We start from the raw sequence: 22740 nt of genomic DNA, 5'->3' as shown, positions 1-22740 counted from the left end.
GGTTTGGTTTTTTTTTCCTTTTCAATGAGCTGAGCAGACTTTGTGCTCTGTGGTATTCACCCAGCAGAGGGAGTGACTGCCAACTACAGAACCCGGGTAGCAGCAGTAAGCAGCACCTACCAAGTAGTACCTACCGAGCTGCTGGTAGCTGGGAAAGTGTAGAAAGTAGGGTAAGGAAAAAGTATTTTCAGTTGGTAACCTTTCAATTTCATTATTTAGGGTCAAGGCCATTATCATTTTTTCTGCTGTTTCCATGGATATCAAAAGCAGGGATAAAAAATAAATAAAATAACAGAGTTGCAAGCACAACTTCCAAAAAAGTAAGTGTGTCTCCTTTATCTCTGGGGTTTATTCTGAAACAGGAGTTTGTTTCTTGTCAGAGTTCAACAGGCAGAGCAGACAACACACCATTTTTTGCCCCATCAGAGGAGCTACACGAGCACTAGAGGGATCACCCAGAGGAGGATGGGGAGGGTTGTGCTCACTGGGTTGCCAGCCTTGTTCCTCAGCAGTTCATCTTTTATCCACTCTCTGTAGAGAAGTAAATGGACGTAGACCCCAGGGTACCTTGGTCGGCCACAGCCCAGCCCATAACTGGCAATCCCTATGACATAGTATCTGCTGGTGCTCTGGTCATAGCATGATAAGGGTCCTCCACTGTCTCCCTGTACATAAAAAACACAAAAACCTTGTTAGCAGATTCCTTTCCAGGAGACAATGTAGATTTTTTAACCTTTTTTTCAGTCAGTTAAGTTCAGAGGGCAATAATAATGACATCAATGCTGAGTGATCCTCGGTGACAATCCTGTGCCTGAATTTGTTTCACTGTCTTGGACTAAAGGTTTGGTATTTTCTCTCTGCACTTTTTAATTCTAAAGCCCTAAACTTTCTCACTCATCAGTTAATTTAAAAATGTGTTGTCCACACAGTGTGAAAAGTACCAAGAAACAGGGCAATGAACGCAGAACCCTGAATCTTTGCTGCATCACCTACTTAAAGACAAACTGCTGAGGGAAGCAGGAAGCACATCAGATGAACCACTTATTAATATGTTATGGGGTTTAATTATAAATGCCTCAACTGAATTGGCTTTTCTGAGAAAGAGATGCTGATTCCTTAACTTGCACACAAAACTCTTGCCATGGCACCGAACTGGATCATTTTCCAGCCTGCTGTTGTCTTTTCAAAACCAGGCAAGACGCAGGTGTGGGCATCCATACCTCAGTTTGTGTAAAGCAGCAGCATTTATGGACGTTTTTGTGGCAAGTGGTGCATAAAGATACCTGCAGACTTTCTCTTTTAAGGTATTCTGCTTCTCTGAGTACCATGGGAATTCTTTGTGGACTTTTGGGCCAGGTTTTTCCCTCTAAAATCACCATTTTTAAGACGTTTCTTTTGCAGCTCAACGTTTTCTGTTTCGTATTTGTGCCATGGGAGTGAATTTTGGGCACCACCAAGCCCCTGAGGCTCTGATTTGGGTTTTGTTTTTTTTACCAGCAGATTGGGCACAAGCTTCATTCTTACCTGACAGGCGTCGATGCTCCCTGACATGGAGCCAGCACAGATCATCTTGTCATTCACCACACCTGAATACGCACCAAAACTGTTACAGATATTAGAAGGAATGATTTCTACTCGTGCTTCTTGTAGCACATCTGAAGTTTTACCTTTAATGGAAGACAGCACAGAGAAAGGTAAAATATTTATGCTGCTGTGTGTGTAGCAGTTCTTGCTCCTTAGTTCTTGCTCTTTTTTTTTTTTTTTTTGTCCTCTTTAGCCAGCTTAAGGATGTTTCTGTGCATTTTTAGACATGCATAAATAATGTGGAGATTGTGCCTGCTTCTAATGGATTTAAACTGAAGTGCCTTCAAGATTTGCAGGCTTGGATTTGAGGGAGTTCTTGCAGTTCTTCCTCTGAAGAAACATTGATTATAATTAAAACTCCTCGCTGGCCTTGCTCAAAATGTCAGAGCTAACTTAGCAAACAAGCTCATGGGATCCCCACCTGTCCTGGAAATTTCCAGAGAGGAAAGATGCACCCCACACCTGACATCACACCAAGCTTATTGTGGTTAAAGAAAGAACTGGAGGGAGGGCAGCCACCTCTAAAATACAGAAATTTGCAGTGCACAGCATAAGAATTGCTGGGTTTCAACTAAAAAGTTATTTGTAGCCAACAGCACAGAGAAGCTGGACCCTGAATCTGAAAGTCCAGGCTACTTTATTTTCCTTTTCTTGGAAGAAAGGCTAAAAAATGTCTGCATCTCTGTGGACCTACACCTGGTTTCAGTGGAAGAAACACTGAAAGCAGAGGTTGGTTCAATTACAAATCCCCAGTGAGCTGGAGGGAATGGACCCTGCTCTTAGTTCCTAGGCTCAAGGAGGCAAGTGAAGTGTTACCTTTTTCCTCTGTCCTTCCCCAGCCACTGATAAAACAGTGGGTTTGGTTGTAGAGGTGTGGGGCAAGGTCCTGGGGGGGCAAGCAGGCAGGCTGGATGGAGTCACTGAACTGGACTGCAGAACCCAGCAGAAATAATGCCAAATCATTTTCAAAGGTCTCTCTGTTGAAGTCTGGGTGCACCACGATGCTTCTGATGGTTCTTCTTGCTGTCTGGCTGCCAGGTTTCCTAAGGTTATGCACACCCAGAACTGCTCTCCAGAAATAGGGGCTCCTAAAAGAGAATAAATGTGGTTTTTAAGTTATGTGAAAGTAAATACCTTGCTCAGTGGCACTGTTTTCAATTTATTTTCCTGTTGGTTTGTGCACCTGTAGCAACACATTAAAATTCTGTAGTGTTTTCTGTTTATACCCACGATGCTTCTAAAGGCTGTGGCTGTAGCTAGGTTTGGGAAATCTTTTAAGGAGAAGTTACAAATAATGAAGAGCAACCTAATATTAAATTTAGAAATACGCCCAGATTCATTCAGACCTAATTTCTCTTCAAGCATGCTGGAAAAAATCTTTTTAAGTGGGAGTTGAATTTGGCCTGGGCAAAGGGCAGGCTATAAAATTCAGATGAATCTCCAAAGCCTAAGAGAAAAATTGAAATTATTACCTGCAATATAACACCTCTGTAAATTAATGTTTGTAAAAGTACATTTAAAGAAATAACAAATTATAAAATTACAAAGCTCAGAGGTTTTTAGAGCTCAGTTTCCCTTAGGTCAACACAGCTGATGGGAGCTGGCATGCTCTAGATTTTTAAACTATGTTAAAGGATAAAGACAACAGTGATGAGATGGCTGAAATGCAGCAGACCTGCAGTGAGTTTCTGAGTGTGACTGTCACCACACCAGACCATTACAGCCAAGGGGACAGGTTTTGGTCGCCCAGTCCTTCCTCCAGACTGTACCAGGAAACTGGGGCTGCACAGGTTGGGTTTGCACATTGGTTCTGCAGGATGAGAGCCCACTGATGTCCCTTGGGTTCTGGGGTACCACAGCACCCATAAAGGCAGGGACTGCAAAAGGAAAAGGACTTGGGGGAGGAGAAGGTCAACATGAGCCATCAGTGGGGACTTGCAGCCCAGAAACCCAACCCTGTCCTTGGCTGCATCAAGAGAAGTGTGGCCAGCAGGTCAAGGGAGGGGATTCTTCCCCTCTTCTCTGCTCTCAAAACCCCACTTGGAGTCCTGACTCCCGTTCTGGAGCCCCTGTTACAAGAAAGAGATGGAGGTGCTGGAGTGTGTCCAGAGAAGGGCCAGGAGGATGCTCAGAGGGCTGGACCACCTCTCTTATGAGGACAGACTGAGAGAGTTGGGGTTATGGAGAGGAGAAGGCTTCAAGGAGACCTCGTTGTGTCCTTCCAGCATCTGAAGGGAGCTACAAGAAAGCTGGGAAGGGACTTTTCAGGATGTCAGGGAGTGACAGGACATGGGGGAATGGATTCAAACTAGAGGAGGGGAGGTTTAGATTGAAGGTTAAGAAGTTCTTCCCCATGAGGGTGGTGAGACACAGGCACAGGTTGCCCAGAGAGGTGGTGGGAGCCCCATCCATCCCTGGAATGTTGAAGACCAGGCTGGATATAGGGATCTGAGCAACCTGATCTGTGGGGGAGCAGGGGGGTTGGACCTGGGTGATCTTAAAGATCCCTTCCAAGCCTGACAATTCTATGATTCTTTGGTGTCAGGGCAGCCCTTCTTTTCCATACTGCTCACCCAGGGCTCTGAGCAACCTGGATGATCTTAAAGGTCCCTTCCAACCCTTTGAAAATTCAACCTTTCTATGATTTAAGGTGATGTTTCATCCATCTCCCACACTCCAAGAGGAGCTCCTAGCAGCCATACCTACCTCCTTTGTTTAACACAGTGAGCTGCTGTCAGCACTGAATTCTTACTGACTAAAACCCCACCACAAATATGGGCATATTTCAGGCTGGAATGACGAAGCTGGAGGCTGACTGTCCAGGGCCAGGCTCCGTCTGGAGCGTTTTGTCCCCCCACGATCCGGGATTCTGAGGTCCCGCTCAGGAGCGGCCGTTGCCCGCAGTCTGCAAAACAGCACCGAGTCGGTTACATCCTGCAAACTGAAAAAAAAAAAAAACAAAACCCAAAAAGCAGAGCGTTTGGCAGCGTTTGAGGGGTTGTTTGGGTTTGGTTTTTTTTTTCAGCTTTGGGGAGGGTCGGTTTGTTTCTGAGTGTTTGCTGCAGGACTTGGGGTGTTTGCAGGATTCCTGGAGGTGCCGAGGCTGTTTCCTTCAGGTGGGTGAGGTGTGTTTCACCTGGTTACGTGTGGATGGCTTCGTGGGTACACTCCGGGTATGTGAACTCATATATTTAGGCGTAGATGAACTTTTTTCCCCCCTTTTTCTCTCACCACCCCTCACCCCCTCCCCTTCCCTTTCCTCCTCTCTCAGACCCCTCCACCGCCCGCCTCCGCACTTCCCACACCTGGTGGAGCCTCGGTACCCTCAGCGAGCACCTCTGGGGCCGCCAGACCGAGCAGGCTGCCCGCCAGGAGCAGCAGGAGGGCGGCACCGGCCCGGCCCCGCCGCATCCTCCGTCGAGGGGAGAAAATGGCGGTGGGGCCGGGGTTGGGGGAGAAAGGGGGGGGGGGTTGCGCTGCCAACGGCCCACGGAGAGGCGGCAGCTCCCGAGCCAGCCCCGGCGTCTCTGAAAGAAACTTCCCGAGCTCGTTTAACGTTAAACTCGAGTCTTTTAATAATCTGGTGGGGGTGAATAAAGTTAGAAATGCGCAGGAAGGCTGCCAAGTGCCTGGGAGGCTTTGGTGTTATCCGGAGAGAAGGTAGGGAGGGTGCACTTCCCCCACACACCCCCAGCACTGTCGGGAGAGTAAATAAATCTGTAAATAAATCCTCGCATCTGAGCAAAAGTTCGGTGTTAGAGGTTTGCATCTGATTGTTCCTCCTCTGAGGCTGGAACATGAAGAGCTGGGACTGAGCGTGAGGAGGTCAAACCCAGGGACCTATCATGGCTGCCCCAGCACAGGGAACAACACCTGAGGGAAGCCTTTCCCAGAATTAACCAGTTGTCGGCAGAAATTCCTTTGAATTCACATCAATTTTCTGCCCGCTGGGTTGTTTCACATCCTCCGAGGCCTTCAGAGAAAACAGAACCTGTTATTTAACACACGGTTCAGAAACTTTAACTCAAAGTGCTTCACTGCGTGTCAGGGTTTAACGCTGGCCCAGCAATTAAACCGAGGAGTAACAGATGCTCTATTAATCCCTCTCTCCTCCCTGATAAAGAAAGGAGAGAGAATAAGGGAGAGAGACTGATGGGCTGGAAACTAAACTACACAGCTTTAATGAAACAGTAATGATAAATAGGAAAAATTACTAAATTTAGACAAATATACAGGGAAACTGATACCACGTTCCTTCCCCCCGTATCCCCCAGTAACTCTCACGTCACCACCGAGGCTGCAGGGCAGCCCTGGGAAAGTCCAGGCTGGACTTCTGGAAGCAGTTGGGAACTGGAGGCAGGAACACACAGATTCAGGCTGGGATGGATCAGGACCACAGGCAGAGGAAGGGATGGAATCCTCCCAGGATGCTGAAGGAAACAGGGAACAGGTGAAGAAGGGGAAGCAGGAAGCTGGAAGCTGGCTTGACCCTTGTGATCCCTCAAATTTATCCTGAGGATGAGGTGTATGGGATGGAATTCTCTGTTTGGTCAATTCTGGCATCTCTCTTGTCTGTTCCTCCCCAAAGGAAGGCTGCAGGTGGGACCTCTTTATTCCTTCTGGAGGGTAAAATGTTCCTCAGTGTCCTTGGTTCTGCACACCAGTCTCTAGCAGTAACCATAAACACTGAGTGTTATCAGTCCTAGAAGCAGCCACTGCCTGAGAAACTTGCTGTTAATTTCAGCAAGTACAACAACTTCCAAGAGACTCAGCTGAAAGCAAAAGTACAAGACAGAAAACCACCTTTATTCTGGCCCAAACCGGGACACTGCATTACCAAGATGGAAACGTTTGGATTTGCTTGGGCTGGATCGGTCACATACCAGTCAATACATAAATCAATATTATACAAAATCAATCAAACATATCAAGGGGGTTGGAGGAGGCCGGGCATGGCTGCGTTACTTCACAGCGTAGCCCACGATGTGAGGGTCCACGGGTGTCCAAGGCAGGGCCACGCTGACGTGTCGTAGCTTCAGCTCCGAGAAGTTGGCTTGCTGGAGGTTTTTCCACAGCTCTCTCGTCAGGCAGCATCCATCAAAGATGAGTTTCCAAGTCGGGTGGCAGATCTGCTGCCAAAAGTACTTCCAGCTGGAAGGATCCGCAGCCACGTGCTCCAAGAAGTAGAAAGCTCCTCCCTGGAGGAAGCAAAAGTTGGTTTACGGAATTCCAACAGGCACGGGGGGGTTTTGCTGAACTTCTCCTTCCTTCCCACCTTTTCTCAAATGCAGAGCAGTTTGCTCACTCATCAGTATTCCCCGACCCCTTCCCTGCCTGCTCTTACGGTGTCTGAATGTAAACAGGAATCTTCCAGAGGTTCAAATTCCTGTTCCAAAAGCACAAAGAATGTACTTACTTGATCCTTCTTTTTTTCATAGCAATAGTTTGTTGCCTTTCTGTTTCAATTCCTAGTGTGTCTTTTTTGGTTTTTTTCACAGGGGAACTACAAGAACAACATATAAATCCTGCTCAAACTCTCAAGTGTTTGACAACCCAGAGGAATGTTTTAAAAATGCCATTTTAAAGGCTGAAAGTCCACTGCAAAAATACCTCAGCAAAGCAGCTCGTTTAATCTTTAGCTTGATTAGTGGACTCTAGGGAATGAAGGTGGGGTAGATCAGCCCCACTTCTAAGAGTTTAGGGCAGTTTATTTAAAATGCAGACTTTCAGTCTTGATCAGAGATCTTCCTACACAAAGCAAACCAGGGGAGAAAACACCAGAGGAACCGGTTCTGCTTTAAATTATTATAAATACTTATAAAATTAGTGGCAGTCCTGGTTAGCAGACCACGTTGTTTTTAGGGTTTTCCATTTAAGACTCGGACTCACTGACCAGCGTGTTGCTCCAGCTTTGCACCATTTAGCAGAGCAGAGTGGTCATAAATCTGATTTAACCAGGGCAATAAAGGTAATAACTTTTTTTTTCAGATACTCACTGGTCTCAGCACTCTCAGCACCTCCTCCAGGGTGCCACTGATGTTGTTCACAGAGCAGAGGACGAGGGTGCAGATGACGGCGTCCACAGAACCACTGGGCACTTGGTGCAGATCATCTCCTGAGGCTACCAGGAATTGTTCGAAGTGGAGGTGTTGGTTCTTGGCCATGTTTTTTGAAAGAAATTGCTGGAAGTTGGGGTTGATGTCAGTGCAGGTGACTTTGCAGCCTGGTGGGTAGAACTCAAAGTTAACACCGCAGCCCGTGCCGATCTCCAGCAGTCTCAGCTCTCCTGAGCCTCTCCTGAAGTCAGGGAGGGTCTGGAATAATTCCTGCCTCTGCTTCTTTGATTTTTTCAGGTGGATATCTGAAATATGCCCTAAGACGTAAGGAATAAATACCTTCTTGCAGAAAGGCTTCCATATGCCCACGAAGGAGAGGAGGTAGATGGGCATGGCAAGCAGTGCCAGGCAGGCACGGAGGAGCAGGATGGTAAGATCTGCCATCCTTTGTGTAGGGCAGAGGATCCGTGCTGGGCTAAACTTGTTCTTCTGTGTATTAGAGCCCTTCCAGTTCAGCCAGAGCTGCTTTCAGATACTTGCCATGTTCCTCTTGAAGTATATCCAGTTCCTTGGACTGATCTGCAAAGACTTTTCTCTAAAGCTGGTTTGAAAGTCTATTCACAGGCAGGGATGGGAGAAGCAGGGCTGCTTCTGGCAGCTCTGTCAGAGGAGGAGCTGCCAGTCCCTTATGTAACCTGGGTAAACTGGGCAGAACAACTTTGTCACCACTGGAAAAGCGTCAAATGATGCCTAAATTTGAGCAGTCTCAGGTTACAGGTGATATCTCTTAAAGCAGCCCTTGTCTTTTGTGAGCTGAAGTAAACGAGGCTGAGCTCCGGATTTGTTGTAGGCTTTTTTGGTAGAACATTAATTAACATTGCAGTTAAAAAGCATGTGTGTCAGAGTTGTAAACCACCCTGTTGTAAAGTTGCTAGTGCTCTGTGCTCTCTGCAACAGCGGTTTCCAATCTTTTCAGTTTGTGGACACCTGAAATACTTTGAGATATCAGTCTGAGATATCAACACTTGAGATATCAAGTCTGACAACTTTTAGACCTCTGGTGGGAATCATGGAGCAGAGATTTATTAATTCAGTAGTCTCTGCATGCAGGGTATGGCTTGGTTTTATTAACTTTATAAACTTGAGTCAATAAGGAGCTGGCTGCTCCACACCAAATGCAGTCTGTAAGACTTTAGGAACTTTGCAATCAGCTGTGCTTTCTCAGAGGACTTGGCAGCAAAGGAGATTTGCAGCCAGGTATTCATTGATCTGCTCCAGGTGAGCCTGAAGTAGGGAAGGGAGGACTTCAGGTCCCTAACAAAGCTCTGTTGTGAATTGCATTGGAGAATTTTGTTTCTCTGGTGAGTGAGAGGTAGCCCCGTTGTCCCACGAGTTCTTTCCTCCCTCTAGTGGTAATAAATCCGAAATCCAGCAGAAGGCACCGTCGCTTTCAGGCTGCTTTATCAACGAGCTCTGGTGTTACTGCCTTCATACCTCCACCTTGTGGCAGCTGCATTGGAAAAATCAATTTAAGCAGTGGGAATTTCTGGGTAGATCAGCTGGGTGTGTGCAGAGCACAGAATAGAGACATTACTGCATTATTTTATTATTTTATTACATACAAACTGTACCAGGTTTTAATTCCTCGCTGCTGTACTGCAGGAAATGACAGAAGAGGTTAAAGAGTGGCCAAGAGAGCAGCCCCCTCCTGCTGTGTCCTTGAAGATTTTTAACTAGAAAACATTCCTGATGAAACCCTTAGCTGGTAAAAGAGAGATTTTGCCTGTAGGTAAGTGTATAACTAAACTGAATGCAACAGCTCAGGTCCTGCCTGCATTGAGCCTGTTGTCGAGGGGAAAAAACTGGTCCAAACTCCATCAGGATTTTGCTGCTCAGTTTTGTGACTGCTGGGCTGTGGTGCCTCTGCCTCTCCCAGCACCCTGGGTACCAGCTCATCAACAGGCAAACCAGACCTTGCTGCTGTGACAACGAGATCCCACCCATGATACAGGATAAACCTTTTAGATGACAGCAATCTCTTGGGCTCCCCACATCCAACAACCCCTTTAAATCACAGCCATTCCAGCTCAAAACTTTGTTTAGCTTCAGCTGGTTTGCATGCTGGCTAAAACACCCAAGATCTCCAGTCCTTTGGTTCTTCCTGCGGAAGCACAGACACCCCTTGAGCTTTGCAGAGGTGTGTGTATGGCACGGCCCTGCCTCCAAAGCTGCTGAGGCAATCCAGAGGTCACTCCACCAAAGGTGAAGGGAGTACTGAGAGCTGTAATGATGAAATAAAGAAAAGGCAGCCTCCTTATCAGGCAATTTTTTAATTATTATTATTTTTTTTGTACTGAGCAGCTGTGTGCTCCTTAAAGAGACAGCACAGTGCTAGATTGAGAATTACAGAACTATATTTCTTCTGCTCTCTGAGTTCTGGGTGGGTTTGTTCTCTTTTACCCCCAGGAGGGGTTTTATGGGGTTTCTCAGCTTCACTGTTCCAAATAAAGGCAAGCAAAACCATTAGCTGGACTTGTACTATTTATCTGCTTCACAAGGCAGCATCAGTTTGGAAATACTTTCAAACTCTGCTTTATTTGTGCTTTTTCTCAGGATTCCCTTTCCACCTGGATGGGGATAATGAACTAGATGGCTCTGACAGCTGCTCAGACAGGAGGATGGGGCACTCTGCACAGGTAATATTGGGGTTTTGCTGAACTTCATGCCCCTTTTCTGGGATAATGTCTCTCCAAGGCTGTGCCAGGATTGTTTGGGTCAATTAGGAACTTTTGTTTTGTTTTATTTTGTTTTGTTACTACTGCTCAACCTCTGAGGGCTCTGACCTATTTCTTTCTTGCTTAAAGATAACTTACACAAACTGTAATAACAGCCTTGGGGTTTCAGAATGTCCTTGAAGTATTTCTGGTGCCTGGCCTGCCCCAAGGGGACCCATGTCCCCACAGCTCCTGGCAGCTCTGGGGGTGCCCTAGTTGGGAGCCCTGTGTGCTGCCAGGTTGGGGTTTGGCTTCCCTGCTGCTGCCTGGGGCCAGCAGTGACCCCTGGGTGCAGCACCCTGGCTTTCAAGCTGCTGGAATTGCTAGCTGTGGAGGGAAAGAATTTTTTTCTTACTTTATGTGACTTAATTTCCACTTTTGAACACTTAAACACTCTGTTTTGGGGAGCTGTTTCTCAGCAACTTGTTACCAGCTGATTTCCCCCCTGTATTCTGGTTTTTTTTTTTAATCTGATGGAAATTTTAGCCCTTAAGTGACAACCCAGTTTGGACTGGAAATTTCTCAGCACCTATAGCAGTTTATTTCCTGTGTGTCTGAGAGCTTTTGATTAGTTCTGGCTTTGAGATGTCCACATTTTTTAGGCTGCCTCTACCCTCAGGTAAACCCATAAAAGTCCATGGTGTAAAGTGAGGGCAGAATTAATCCCTGTCTCACTTCTAAAGCAAGATAAATGAGTTCTCCAGTGCTCAGCACACAGCTCCTAAAGCTCTGCTCAGAGGACAAAGATTTAAAATGCTCTGAAGGGGACATTTCTGCAAGGTGGAGGTGCTGGTTTGTTTGGTTTTTAATAACCCAGCAACCTAATACAGCATTTCAGGGTGTTCTTTCAGCAACACAGGCACAGTCTTGGAAAGAAGAACTATATAACAATAAAAATGATACTAAAATTGAAGGAATAAATTATACGGGTGATATTATAGGCATAAATTCCATGTCTAAATGAGGAGTTAACAGCAGATGAGTAACTTAGGTTAGTTCATAGCACTTTTTTTTTTCTTCCAGTAAAATAGTGAATAAAAGAAACAAAACAAAAAGATGGGTGTTTGATGGGACTGCAGCTGAGGACACTTCTGTAGCAGCTCTTTAGTGAGTGTTGCTCTGGAGCTCCCCAAGAAACCTTCCAGAGTCGAGGAAGGAATTTTGGGGAGGAACCAAGGAGCCCAGCTCGCAGTCAGAACCTGAAACAGCGCCCAGAACCGACACACAAAGAGCAGCAGCACTCCGGGGGTGACAGAAGGGGCAGCTGGACACTTAAAAATGTCCTTTCCTTCCCGGAGAGTGCAGGGATGAGGTCAGGGAGCTCTTGGGGATGCAACCCACGGTGAAGCTTAAGGAAAGAAGGATAAGAAAAAAAAAAAAAGGAAAAGAGGGGATGTTTGGCTGGCTCCAAGTTTTCCTTTTGCTCTGCTGCTGACATTGTCACAGATCGCGCTCCGTGCCCGCCTCTGCCAGGACTTGGGCACCGCTTTCTGCTCCGCCGGGAATCAGCCCGGGAAGGGAGCGCAAAGTTGGGCTCTAAAAGGCTCAGAAATGGTTCAGAAATGGTTCTTGTGGAACCGGGTGCACCCTGGGGGCCGCTCGCTCGCACCCACCCCACCCCCGCCAGCCGGGTGGGGTTTTTCCACCGGAACCGCGATGGTTCCCGGTACCTCGGATGATCGCGGGGGGGGCTGATGCTGCGAGCTGGGTCCCTGCTCGGTGCGGGGGGGGGAACCGGGACCGGGACCGGCTGGGCAGCCCCCGCTGACCCAAAACTTAGCTCAGAACCGGCGGCAGCGCTGCGGGCGGGGGGCACCGACCCCCCCTCCCCTCCTAGGTAGAGCTGAGCTCCGCGGGCGCTGATGGGTGCCGGGTACCCCCCGCGGTGTCCCGGCTGCCACGGGTGGGTGGGGGGACACCCGGGGGGTGGGTCGGGGGTTTCCGTTTTGGCGGGAGTTTGGCCACGCCCCCTGTGGGGGGTGGGGGGAGGAGGGGGGGGGCCAGGCCGGGTGCGGGGAGGGGGGGTTGGGGGATGGGGGGGGGGGGCAGCGCAGGCAGCGCACCAAGATGGCGACAACCGCAGTTCCTCCCGCAGCTCCCCCACCTCCGCAGTCCAGCAACGCCTTGCGGGAGACGCGTTAAGTGCAGCGGCCACAGTAAGTGACAACCCCGGCTTGGGGACCCCCACCCGCCACGGGCAGCGCTCGGGGGGGCTTCCAGACTTTGTTCCCCCTCTCCCCTTTCCCCCTCCCCCCCATTTAAAAAATTCTTTATTTTAAGAAAAAAAAAGAATAAATTCATAACCGTCCCCTTCACCTCCCCATCCCAGCACACGTTTTTTCCTCTCCCCCCCCCCTCCCCACCCCGGGCTTTGCCGCAGAGCGGGTTGGTCGCCGGCAGCTCTTGGGAGCGCTGCGTGGTGCAGTGGGGGAACTGGGGAAGCCCCCAGCCCCAAATCCACCTCCTCAGGCTGGGGCTGGGGGGGGACCTTGTGGGCCTGGCCCTTTCCCACCCTTCGGAGAAGAGTTGGCCCCGAGGGATGCTCGCTCAGGGAGGGGGGGCCGGGGTGCCCCCGCTTCGCTCCCCATCGAGCATCTCGGCGCCCCAGGCGGGGTCCTTGGGGTCCCTGCCCCAGCTGGGGGGGAATCTCCATTCCTCCCCCGGGGTAGGGAGGGTTGCCAGCCCTCCAGCCGGGCCTCGGGGTCACCCACCAGCCCTGGTCGGGAGGTTGGGTGCTGGGAGGGGGCGATGTCCCTCTGCACACCCCACACCCCCCCTTCCCTCATCCTGGAGCAGCCGCAGCTCCGCCCGGGCCACCCTCTCCATCCTCCCCCCTCGCTCCATCCCGGGGAGCCCGCGGGGCCCTTCTCCTCCCAGGCCCCTCAACTGGGGGCTCTGCTCTTTGTCTGCATTGTGGGGAGGGATAACCCGAGTTGTGCTCGGCCTCCCTTCCCCCTCAGCTCTCGCTGCAGAGCTGGTACAGCCCCCCCCCTTCTCCTCCGCTTCAGCATCCTCGGACTCCGCTGCCAGGGGAGGGGGAGAAGTTGGAGGACGGAGTTGGTTTGGGGTTTTATGGGGTTTGGGGGGGGATGGATGGGGCGGCTTTGAGGTTCCAGCCTGACCCAGATGTGGTTTGCTCTCTTGCTTCATTCCACCACACCACGGATATGGGGAGAATGGTGAGAGATGGAATATTTTATTTTTATATTTATTTATTTTTTTTTCCTACCGAGGGAGAGGGAATTGCAGCACGTTTTCTATTAAAAATCTGAGTGTCTTCTTTCCCTTCCCTTCCCCCTTCTCCTTTCTGGTGCAAATTTGCCCAGCTGACGTGGGGGTGGGGAAGCTGGAGGAGATGCTCCACAGCAGTAGCTGCAGATGATCCGAGGTAAAATCTAAAAGTCTGCCGGGAAGGGGAGTGTGTGTGTGCCAGCAGAAGCCTGGGGGGTGAGGGCCAGCACAGCTGGAGCTGATCCCTTGGAAGGGGCTCCAGTTGGTTTTTCAGAGGGGTCCCAGATGTGGTGGCTTCATCCCCTGCAGGTTGTCCGTGTGGGTCACTTTGCAGGGGATGGATGGGTGGGAGACCCCTGAGGAGCTGGGTGGGTTTGTGGGCTGCCAGTTGTGTTTCTGCTGTGTGGAACTGTGGTCTGTGCAACAACACTGCAGCATTCCACCCCCGGTGGGAACCCATGACCCGTATGTCCTCATTTCACACGGGGGAAGATTTAATTACGAGGAGTGAGGGTGTTCTAGGATTGCCCCCTCCTCCTGATATCTTTAGAAGCAAAAACAGGGAGGAAAGCATTTCATACAGCTTTCCCTCATGGGTGCTGGCTGGCTGGCCTGCTGTGGAGAGAGGGCCTGGGAATCTTCTTGCAATGAACTGGAGTGCTTTTTTTTGTGCATTGGTGATGGATGCTCTTCCAGAAGGAGATCATGGAGCAGGACAGGCGATGCGCAGGGGGTGGCTTCTTGGAGCACTTCCTTCCCAGCCTTGGGGGGGATGATTCCTCTCCTTTCTTTTCCAGTAAGAAGGTTGGATGTGATGTGATGTGTTGTGGTGGGAGCTGTGTTGGATGCTGGAGCAGAGGAGCCCCAGGACCGGCAGCCTGGGGGGTGGTGGGGCCGGAACTGCGGCCACTTTTCCATCCTGATGGAGCTGAGCTCCCACCTCTCACTCTTCCTCGGGGTGGGGGTGTGATGAACAGGTGGTGAAGATCTTTGTAATCCATAAATAGCCTCTGGTGCTGTAAAAGCCACGGGAGGGGAGCTGATGCATCTCAGGCTGATGAACAAGTGGTCAGTGCTGGCCCCGGAACGCTGCTTTCCCTACAAGGCCCCTCGGAGCTCTCCTGGGTGTGTGTTCCATCTGCTCTGTGTTTAGAAAGTTCCTCTTAGCTTCAGGGATGTTTAGGATGATTAACAGTGTGACCCAAGGGCTCCTGGATCCTTTTTTTGGGTGTGTTTCAGCACTTCCCAAGTGTCATTCAGCCTGGGTGGAAGGAGCTGGACCCAGCACCAATGATTTAAGCAGTTATATAAGCTGATGGGTCTGGCTTCTCTCTAGATCATGGCATAGCTCAGGGGGGACAGGTACAATAACGTGAATATTTTGTGCCCAGAGAGAGTGATTGCATGTTGCAAGAAATGGAGCAGGGATGTACTTCCATCCTGAGGCCAAAGGGGTGAAATAAACCGGGAACGGAGTCGGCGTTGAGCGAAAACGAAGTGGCTTAAAAATCTAAATGATCCTTCCTCCTTTTTTTTTTTTTTTTTTTTTTTTTTTGTTGTCATGTCTGCATTCGTTTGTGGGTTTTGCTGGCCTTGTTGAGCATGCTTTTGCATTAAAATAACCTGATCCAGCTTCAGCTATCAGTTGATACTGGCTGGTTTTCAATGGCTGGAGAGGGGATTGGCAGCAGGAGCCCAGTCACATGCTTCCCATTCACTATCGATCCAGAGGCTGCAACAGCCATGGACATCACCCCACCCAGCCAGATCAAGAATGAAATTGATTGTTGTCTTCTGTTCTTGGGATTGAAGATGGGGACCAGTAAGATCCAAAAGCTCTGGAGTTGAGAACAAGACCTGGAGTTTGACCCAGAGGTGAAGAGGGTGGTTTGTGTTAGTGCTGGGAGGACAAGGAGCTTGGTGGTGTTGGCTTCAATCTGGTGGGGTTCAGAAATAACTAAATGCTCAGACTTTCCCCCTCACTTTCCATTGTTCTGCAGATTGTGGATAGGAAGCTTGCTTCAAGTCCTCCTTGGTGTCAGCTCAGGTTCAAGGCTGGCTTTGAACACTGAGCATCAGTTTTCTTGTCAGATGAAACTCTTCAAGTGTTGTTCCAAAGTTAGAGGAGTTCTTTTGCTGTTGCTTTTGCTCTTCTCTCCTCCCTACCTTTCTGCTTTTGAGGTCTGTGTTCCAGTTCAGTTCTGGCATCAAGAGCAAAACCATTTCCCTGCCTTGCCCAGAGCTGCCCTTGAGCTCTGCTCAGAGCCCGGAAACTTCTGCAATATTTTACATAGGGAACATGGACACAAACCAGGGAATGTTGCTTGGAAAGTGAAAAGATTTCCTGTTCCTTCCTCTTTTACAGCATCAAATGTGACCTCAGAGCTTTTTCTAAGGGAAAGGTTTCCCCTTGCCTCCCTGGCTGCAGAGTTCTGGACCTTTTAATGGATAAAATTGCTCTGTCCTGGACTCAGAGATCTGGAGGAAGTTTCCAGTCAGGGATTTGCTCATGCCTGGATGTTTTAGTTTGGTTTGAAGCTTTTTAGGCTTTTGTTTGCAGACATTTAGGGGGCTTTTCATCTACTCTGGGTTTTCTTTTCTGACCCACGTGTGTCTGTGTGGGTTATGTAAAAATTCACATCAAAAAGGGGGCTCCCTCTCAACAGAGCTGAAAGTTGGGCTGTGAATGACTAAATCTGGCAAATTAATAAATGAAGAAATGTATTAAAGGAAAGATATTGCCTCAAAAGTGTTTTTTAATTTATTTTGACAATCAGCTTGAATAATTTAGTAGAATATTTCATAATGTGCCAGTAAATGGACTGCTGGGAACATTTAGAAAAAAATAATTAAGCCTTAGCAAGTAGGCACCTCAAAACCAGTGTTTTTTCTGGTGTAAAATCTTCGGGAAATGTGTTTGTAAATATGGAACCTGGCCCCAGGGAGTTGTGAGCACCAAACTCCAGGTGCTGGGGATGAATTTTGTGTTCTCCAGCAGCTTGGTGTGGCTCCTGATGCAGTTTTCTGTAGCTTGGGGAAGTGCATCCCCTCTCCTGCTCCACCTGGATGCTCTTTGTCACAGGTTTTTTTGAGAGATTAAAGAACCACATGTGGAAAGTGCCAAAATAAATTCTAGTATTTATTTTTCCACCAGTTTCTGCAAATCCCAGCAGGACCATGCTCAGCTGGGCAATGAAATGCAGTTTTTTAAGGAAAAACTTTTGGAGCCCAGGGTGTCTTTATTGCTGGAGATGAGGATGAGATCCAGCTCCTCCAGGACAGCTCCTTGTGAGATGCAGGAGTTGTTTCTCAGTGCAGGGAGGTTTGGGGTGGCTGGGGATGGTTTTAGAGGAGGGAGCTTTTCATATGGCCCTTGGTTTACAGGACTGGAGCCTGGCAGAGTCCCGGTGCTTGTCAGAAGCTTCCAGTTCCACCACCAATTTCCAGGTGACTTTGGAGAAATTATTTTCCCTTTCTAGGATTCACTCTTTGCAGAGGAAACTTTTCTACTTAAATCCTGAGGTCTTCAGGATGAAGATAGCTGAAGATTTTGTTTTTCAGTCAACCTGGAGAAGGACCAGGTCTCTAAGTAGTAGTTTTATGTAAAAAAAAAACCCAAAACCAAACAGATAGGCAAATGCCTGATGTTTTTTGAATACCCTCTAGGAACTAATTGAAATACAATCAAAGGGAAAGGAACAAAGAGCAGCTCATCCTGCAGAGGAAGTTGGACTGGAACAGGCAGACTGGAGGCTGAGCACTGGGTCAAGGGGGATTTTTTTTATGTGTTTGGGATTTTTTTTGCCTATGTTCATGCAATCTCAACTCATTCTGAGAAATCTCTCCTTGGTGAATGCAAGAAATGTGATTGTATCCTCAAGGGAAAATTTATTGTTGAGGTTTCCTACCTGTTGAGAAGAAGAGTAAATCTTGAAAATGAAAATCCTTGAGGCTCTCAGGAACAGCTGGAATGCTCCACACCTCCAGCTGAAGAAATTAGGGAAATATTCCATTCCTTTCTTATGGGATCATTTACTGGGGGAGCTCACTTTGAGGTCTTGATACCAGAAGGTAACAGCCCTAAGAGTCCCTGCCACAAAACCAGTGAGTTTCTCACCTCAGCAGAGCCGTGTGTGACACCAGGAGCAGGAGACAAACCTTTTTTTTTTTCCTTTTTTTTTTTTTCCTGCTGTGTCCCTGAGCTACTTTGGTTTCTAAATTCAGGCCCTACATATTTATCTGTGCCATTCAATTAGACCACATCCCCAATGCTGCTCCAGAGTTTCAGAGGATGCAGGAATTTTAGTTATGAAATGCATGCAAATGCTGCAAGAGCAGAATAAATTAAATTTTCCTTAATACCAGCAGGCTATTCTGTGATGTTTCTAGAGATAATGTCACTAAGAAGCTGGCTTTTCTTTCCCCCTCTTGCCACCTTGTTTGGTTTTTGTCTTGAAATACCTGGTCAAGCATCTGTGAGAAGAATCCTCACCCAGAGCATCCTGTGTAGTTGCAGAAGGAGGAACAGCTCTGCTGAGGTTGGCTGTTTTGTTTGGTTTTTTATTTTCCCAATTTATTTTATTTTATTAGGTGTTTGATTAAGTCCTGGGTGTGTGGTGCAGCTTTAGATTTGTGTGTGAACAAAGTTGCAAGGAATAAACTGAGGTGCCTGGGGAGGATGCTTTGCCCTCGATGTTCTGGAGTGTGCATTTTTTTTAAATAGATATTTAAACAGAAAAAAAAATTTATTAAAAAAAATTACTTGGCAGGTTTTGTGCTGTATTTATCCATGAAGTCCAGTGCAATCCCTGAGGGCTGTGGTGTTTGGTTTTGGAGCTGGGCAGAGGTGTCCCAGCTGGTCCCTAGGGTGAGAGTGAGCATCCCTGGTGTCATGTCTCTGATTTCCGTCAGCTACAGGACAGACTTCAAAGCCAAAGGCTTTACAGATCACTGGTGGGTGACATCAGGCTAAAATAGCTGAATCTTCAGGATTCAGCCCCATATCACAGTTTCCCAAGCATCTGGAAGTCCTTCTTTCAGAGATTCAAAACCTTTAATATGTATTTTGACTCCGTGTGCACGTGAGCTTAAAAGATCTGATGCTCTTCTTGTGGCCTTTACCCTGCCTGCCTTTGGGGTTCCCTCTGTGCCCGTTTCCTCGTGGGTTTTTTTGCCTTTCCTTTGGAATTTGTTGCCACTTTGGGTTCCTCCCTGAAGTGCCAGGCTGTGGCAGGGCTGAGTTGTCTCCCAGCCTGCAGCACTGCAGTGCTGTTGCATCAGTGCAGGGTTTCTGTCATTCCTCTCCTCTCTTGGCCTCCTCCTGGAGTGGGAGAAGCTTGAAGAGGTACCAGGAAGCTCCCAAATGCAATTCCTGGTGCTGCTTCTCAAGCCAGAGCTTGGCAAAAGGTGCAAAGCTGCAGAGGGTTTGGAGGTGGATGGGTTCGGATAAAGGAACTTCCTCACAGCTCTTCCCTTCTGGAGGAGTGGAGGGAGAGAGGAGGGACAGGATAAAATCCTGGCAGAGTTCTCTGCTCCTTTGCAGGTTTTTTTTTTTTGTTCCTTCCCCACTTCCCTTTTCTTTTTATGCTGGAGAAGTTCTCCTTGGCACCACACCTGATGTGGAGCAGAGACCGTGTCCAACCCACATATCCCAGAAATCCAACACTGTTGGATTTCATGTGTATTATTATATGAAATTACTCTTAGACTTGGTGAGAGTCTTTTAGGATTATTTCCCTCTGAAGGCCTGGAATGAATAGGAGCATTGAGAGCTGGCTACATGGAACATGAAAAAGGTGCAGTTTGGCTTCCTGGAATAGGGATGGGATGTGCTATGGAGTGGGAAGAGGTTTTGGCCATGCCTGAAGCTCATCCTTGGCTCATCATTCCCATGCCTGCCAGAGTCCTGGGGGAAACTTTTCCTTCACGTGATAGGACAGGAAGGAGTGGTTTGGGTTTGGGTTTAGTTTGGGTTTGGTTTGGGTTTGGTTTGGTTTGATTTGGTTTTCAAGAGCTCAGCACATTCCATGGATGTTGGCTCCTGTACCCTCAGGAACCCAGTCCTGGGTTCTTCCTCCCAGGTGGTACCAGGGTGAGGAAGGTGCCAGCACCCAACGCTCTGCAGAGACCTCTCAACACCCCACCCTGCCCGTGGGAATAAAGCTGGCTTGGAATTTTTATCAAAAAATGAAGTTTTCTCTAAAATCAGCTTGCTGGAGAGCAGTGACTGGTGGGTTGATTTCTGCTGGAAAAGCCTGCTTGGGATGAAGTTGCTTTTCAGAACAAGTTCTGTGATCTAGAACAGAGCTGGTGGTCAGGAGCCACCCAAACCCAGCTGTTAGACCCAGCTCTGCATCCTGAGCCTTCCTGGGCTGTAAAACCTGGGGGTGAAGCAGTGGGATGGGCAGGTTCACCCCAGCAACCACCTAGAGCTTGTCTTGGGGTTGAAAAGCAGCAGATTTGGTGGACTTGAAGCCCACCATGGCCTTTGGCTCCTCTGTGCTGGTTGTGCTGTCCCTGACTTTTTTCTGCCTCTGTTTTTTTCCCTCCCCTGCAGAGCTGACCTGTCCGGGGTGCAACATCACTAAAGAAGCTGCTGCAGGATGAAAAGATGGCAGCACGGCTGCTCGCACCACCAGGCCCTGATAGTTTTAAACCCTTCACTCCGGAGTCTCTGGCAAACATTGAGAAACACATTGCAGAGCTAAAAAAGAAGCAGAAGCAACGTCCAAAGCAAGACAGCAGCCACCGGGATGACGACGAAGACAGCAAACCCAAACCAAACAGTGACCTTGAGGCAGGGAAGAATTTGCCTTTCATCTATGGGGACATCCCTAAAGGCCTGGTTGCTGTTCCACTGGAGGACTTTGACCCTTATTATATGACCCAGAAAGTGAGTCTGCAAGGAAGAAGTGGCTGAAGCACCTTTGGCTTAGGAAAATCTGCAGGTTTGGGGGATGGTTTGAGGAGAAGACAAAGAATGGAGTCTTTGGATGGGGCTTGGTTGGGTGTATTTTTTTTTTTCTTTGATGTCTCTATGATCATCTGCTTGGATGGAGTTAGGAGAGCAAGGTCTGGAAATTAAAAATAGGTCAAGTTGTGAGAATGTGCCAGTTTTAACCATGAAGGCAAGGAGGAGATTCAGAGGGAGGGGTGATGGTTTTCCACGTGTGTTTCATGACTTGCATGGGATGGTTTGAGGAGAAGACAAAGAATGGAACCTTTGGATGGGGCTTGGGTGGTTGGTTGGGTGTATTTTTTTTTCTTTGATGTCTGTATGATCAATCTTTAATCACCTGGTTGGATGGAGTTAGGAGAGCAAGGTCTGGAAATTACAAATAGGTCAAGTTGTGAGAATGTGCCAGTTTTAACCATGAAGGCAAGAAGGAGATTCAGAGGGAGGGGTGATGGTTTTCCACGTGTGTGTTTCATCACTTGCATGGAATTCAGTTGGAATTTGTTCTCAGCAAAGCAGTGGGGTGTCCTGAGCAAAAAAAAGGAGTGAGATGAAGGAATTAACTGGCTTTTCATCATTTTTCTGTTTCAAATCTCTGCCTGTGGAGTGGCAGGAGGCAGTTGTGGGTGCTGAGGTTTATTAAGACCTGAAGTGTCATGAGGGGAGTGGTGAGTAGGCTGGAAATGGAGGGGGGGGATTCTTCTACTGCTGAAAAAAGGAAGAGCATGATCAGTGCTTTTCTTAAAAGGCTGAATGACTTCAACCTGAGGTTCTTTTCTACTCTTTCATTTCCTTGCTTGCTTAGATAGAAATGTGATGTGGTTCAATGAGATAATTACCATCTGAAACTGGGGTGCAGCTGAGCCACTGGTGAAGCTGGAGGTTTGACCACAGATGTTCCAAACTTGGGTGGGGTGGCTGAGATGTGAAATCAGCCAGGGGAACAAAGTGCTTTGTGACCTGGGGTTGGGAGCTGCCATTTCTTGTCCAGAAGTGATGCTGAGGGCAGGGCATCCTTCCCAGAGCATCAACTGAATTTGCTGCTGATGTGGGGTATAACTGATGATTCTTTGCTGTGTTTACACAAGTGGATTTCATGCTTTTTGGTGTGTCAGTGTGCTTGGAACTCCAGCAGTTTGTGTTGAATGGCACCAGACTGGTGTCCAGTTGTGCTTACAGAAATGCCTTGGCTGCTGCTGGTAGCCACCCTCATCCCTCAGAAATATTTTTTTCTTTTTTAAATAAATCTGGTGGTGGCTAGGGTTGGTGTGGCCAAAAGAGACACATGGCTGAAGAGCTTTTCCCAGGTTTTCCATGGATGTGTGTGACCCAAAGCAGATGTTGGGACACGTGGCTGCCACATCCTGGAGCGTTGGGCAAAGGCTTCTTGGTTGTCTTCGTGTTCCACCAGAAGTAGGAGGCAGAGGGGAACATCAGAAGCCCCCAAGCTTTGTCAGTTTGTATTTCCCTCCTAACACAATGCTAGTAATAAATATTTAATTTTGAGGCTGGAAAAATAAACCCCCTTCCCAACTTTGAAGGGAAGGCATCTCTCCTGGATGCCTCTGCACATGGCTGCTTGCAGAGTTCCTTCTGGTTCATGTGGAGCTGGAGCAGCTGCAGATGGAAGAGAAGGTTCTGGAGATGGGAAGCAAACTGGCACAGCCCTGCCAACCTCCTGCTGCCTCTTCCCTCAAACATTGGCTTCATCTTTTTTTTTCCCAGCTCTGTTTCTTCTGCACCCTCTTGGCTACGGTGGTGGCTGAGGTGCTGCTGCTTTGCAGCTTCAAGTAGTGACTTCCCACCAAGAAGGTTTTTTTAAGGCCATTAAAAAAAAACCCAAAACCTCTTGAATCACCAGGAATTGCAGATCTGCTTGAATCATGAGAAGTTTTCCAAGATTCCATTTCTCTCCAGCATTTGCCAGAAGGCTTTTTACATCATGGGCCTTGTCTTGTAAAGTTTGGCTTCCAGAGGACACATCAGCTCCTTGCTTTTCCTTGCAGGAGGATATGGTGATCTTGGTTTATCTGAGGAACTGAAGCTGCATTTTAACTGAGAAGCTGAACTTTCCAGTGGCCTGGTAACTGATATTTAAAGGAGAAACAGTGTGACCTAGAAACAGAGAGCCAAAAGGTCC

The 22740-nt window shown here is 48.2% G+C and overlaps 3 protein-coding genes across 4 annotated transcripts in view; 1 reads left to right on the top strand and 2 right to left on the bottom strand.

The window, feature by feature from the left end:
• Positions 1–431: 431 nt before the first annotated feature.
• TMPRSS12 (transmembrane serine protease 12) lies at positions 432–4995 on the bottom strand. Its single transcript, XM_030468086.1, has 5 exons — positions 4890–4995; positions 4291–4489; positions 2401–2672; positions 1525–1667; positions 432–665 (listed from the first exon to the last, which is right to left on the bottom strand). Exons 1-5 carry the CDS (start codon positions 4993–4995, stop codon positions 432–434), a joined length of 954 nt encoding a protein of 317 aa, XP_030323946.1.
• Positions 4996–5159: 164 nt separating this feature from the next.
• On the bottom strand, positions 5160–8326 carry METTL7A (methyltransferase like 7A). 2 transcript variants are annotated; one of them, XM_030468128.1, is made up of 3 exons: positions 7581–8326; positions 6513–6782; positions 5160–5557 (listed from the first exon to the last, which is right to left on the bottom strand). In XM_030468128.1, the coding sequence occupies exons 1-2, from the start codon at positions 8082–8084 to the stop codon at positions 6546–6548; spliced, it is 741 nt and encodes a 246-aa protein (XP_030323988.1). In that variant the 5' UTR covers positions 8085–8326; the 3' UTR covers positions 5160–5557; positions 6513–6545. The 2 variants fall into 2 exon arrangements, with proteins under 2 accessions (XP_030323988.1, XP_008490477.1); XM_008492255.2 differs by lacking the exon at positions 5160–5557 and having other exon boundaries at positions 6318–6782.
• Positions 8327–12479: 4153 nt separating this feature from the next.
• The window catches only part of SCN8A (sodium voltage-gated channel alpha subunit 8), a 53036-nt gene continuing 42775 nt past the window's right edge, over positions 12480–22740 (top strand). The window contains exons 1-2 of the mRNA XM_030468075.1: positions 12480–12570; positions 20202–20537. Coding sequence (XP_030323935.1) covers positions 20256–20537 — 282 coding nt within the window. The 5' untranslated portion in view covers positions 12480–12570; positions 20202–20255. The remainder of the gene's footprint in view (positions 12571–20201; positions 20538–22740) is intronic.

Source organism: Calypte anna, chromosome 33, assembly GCF_003957555.1.
Source record: "Calypte anna isolate BGI_N300 chromosome 33, bCalAnn1_v1.p, whole genome shotgun sequence".
NCBI classification, from domain to species: Eukaryota; Metazoa; Chordata; class Aves; order Apodiformes; family Trochilidae; genus Calypte; species Calypte anna.
This window is presented reverse-complemented; position numbering and strand designations above follow the sequence as displayed.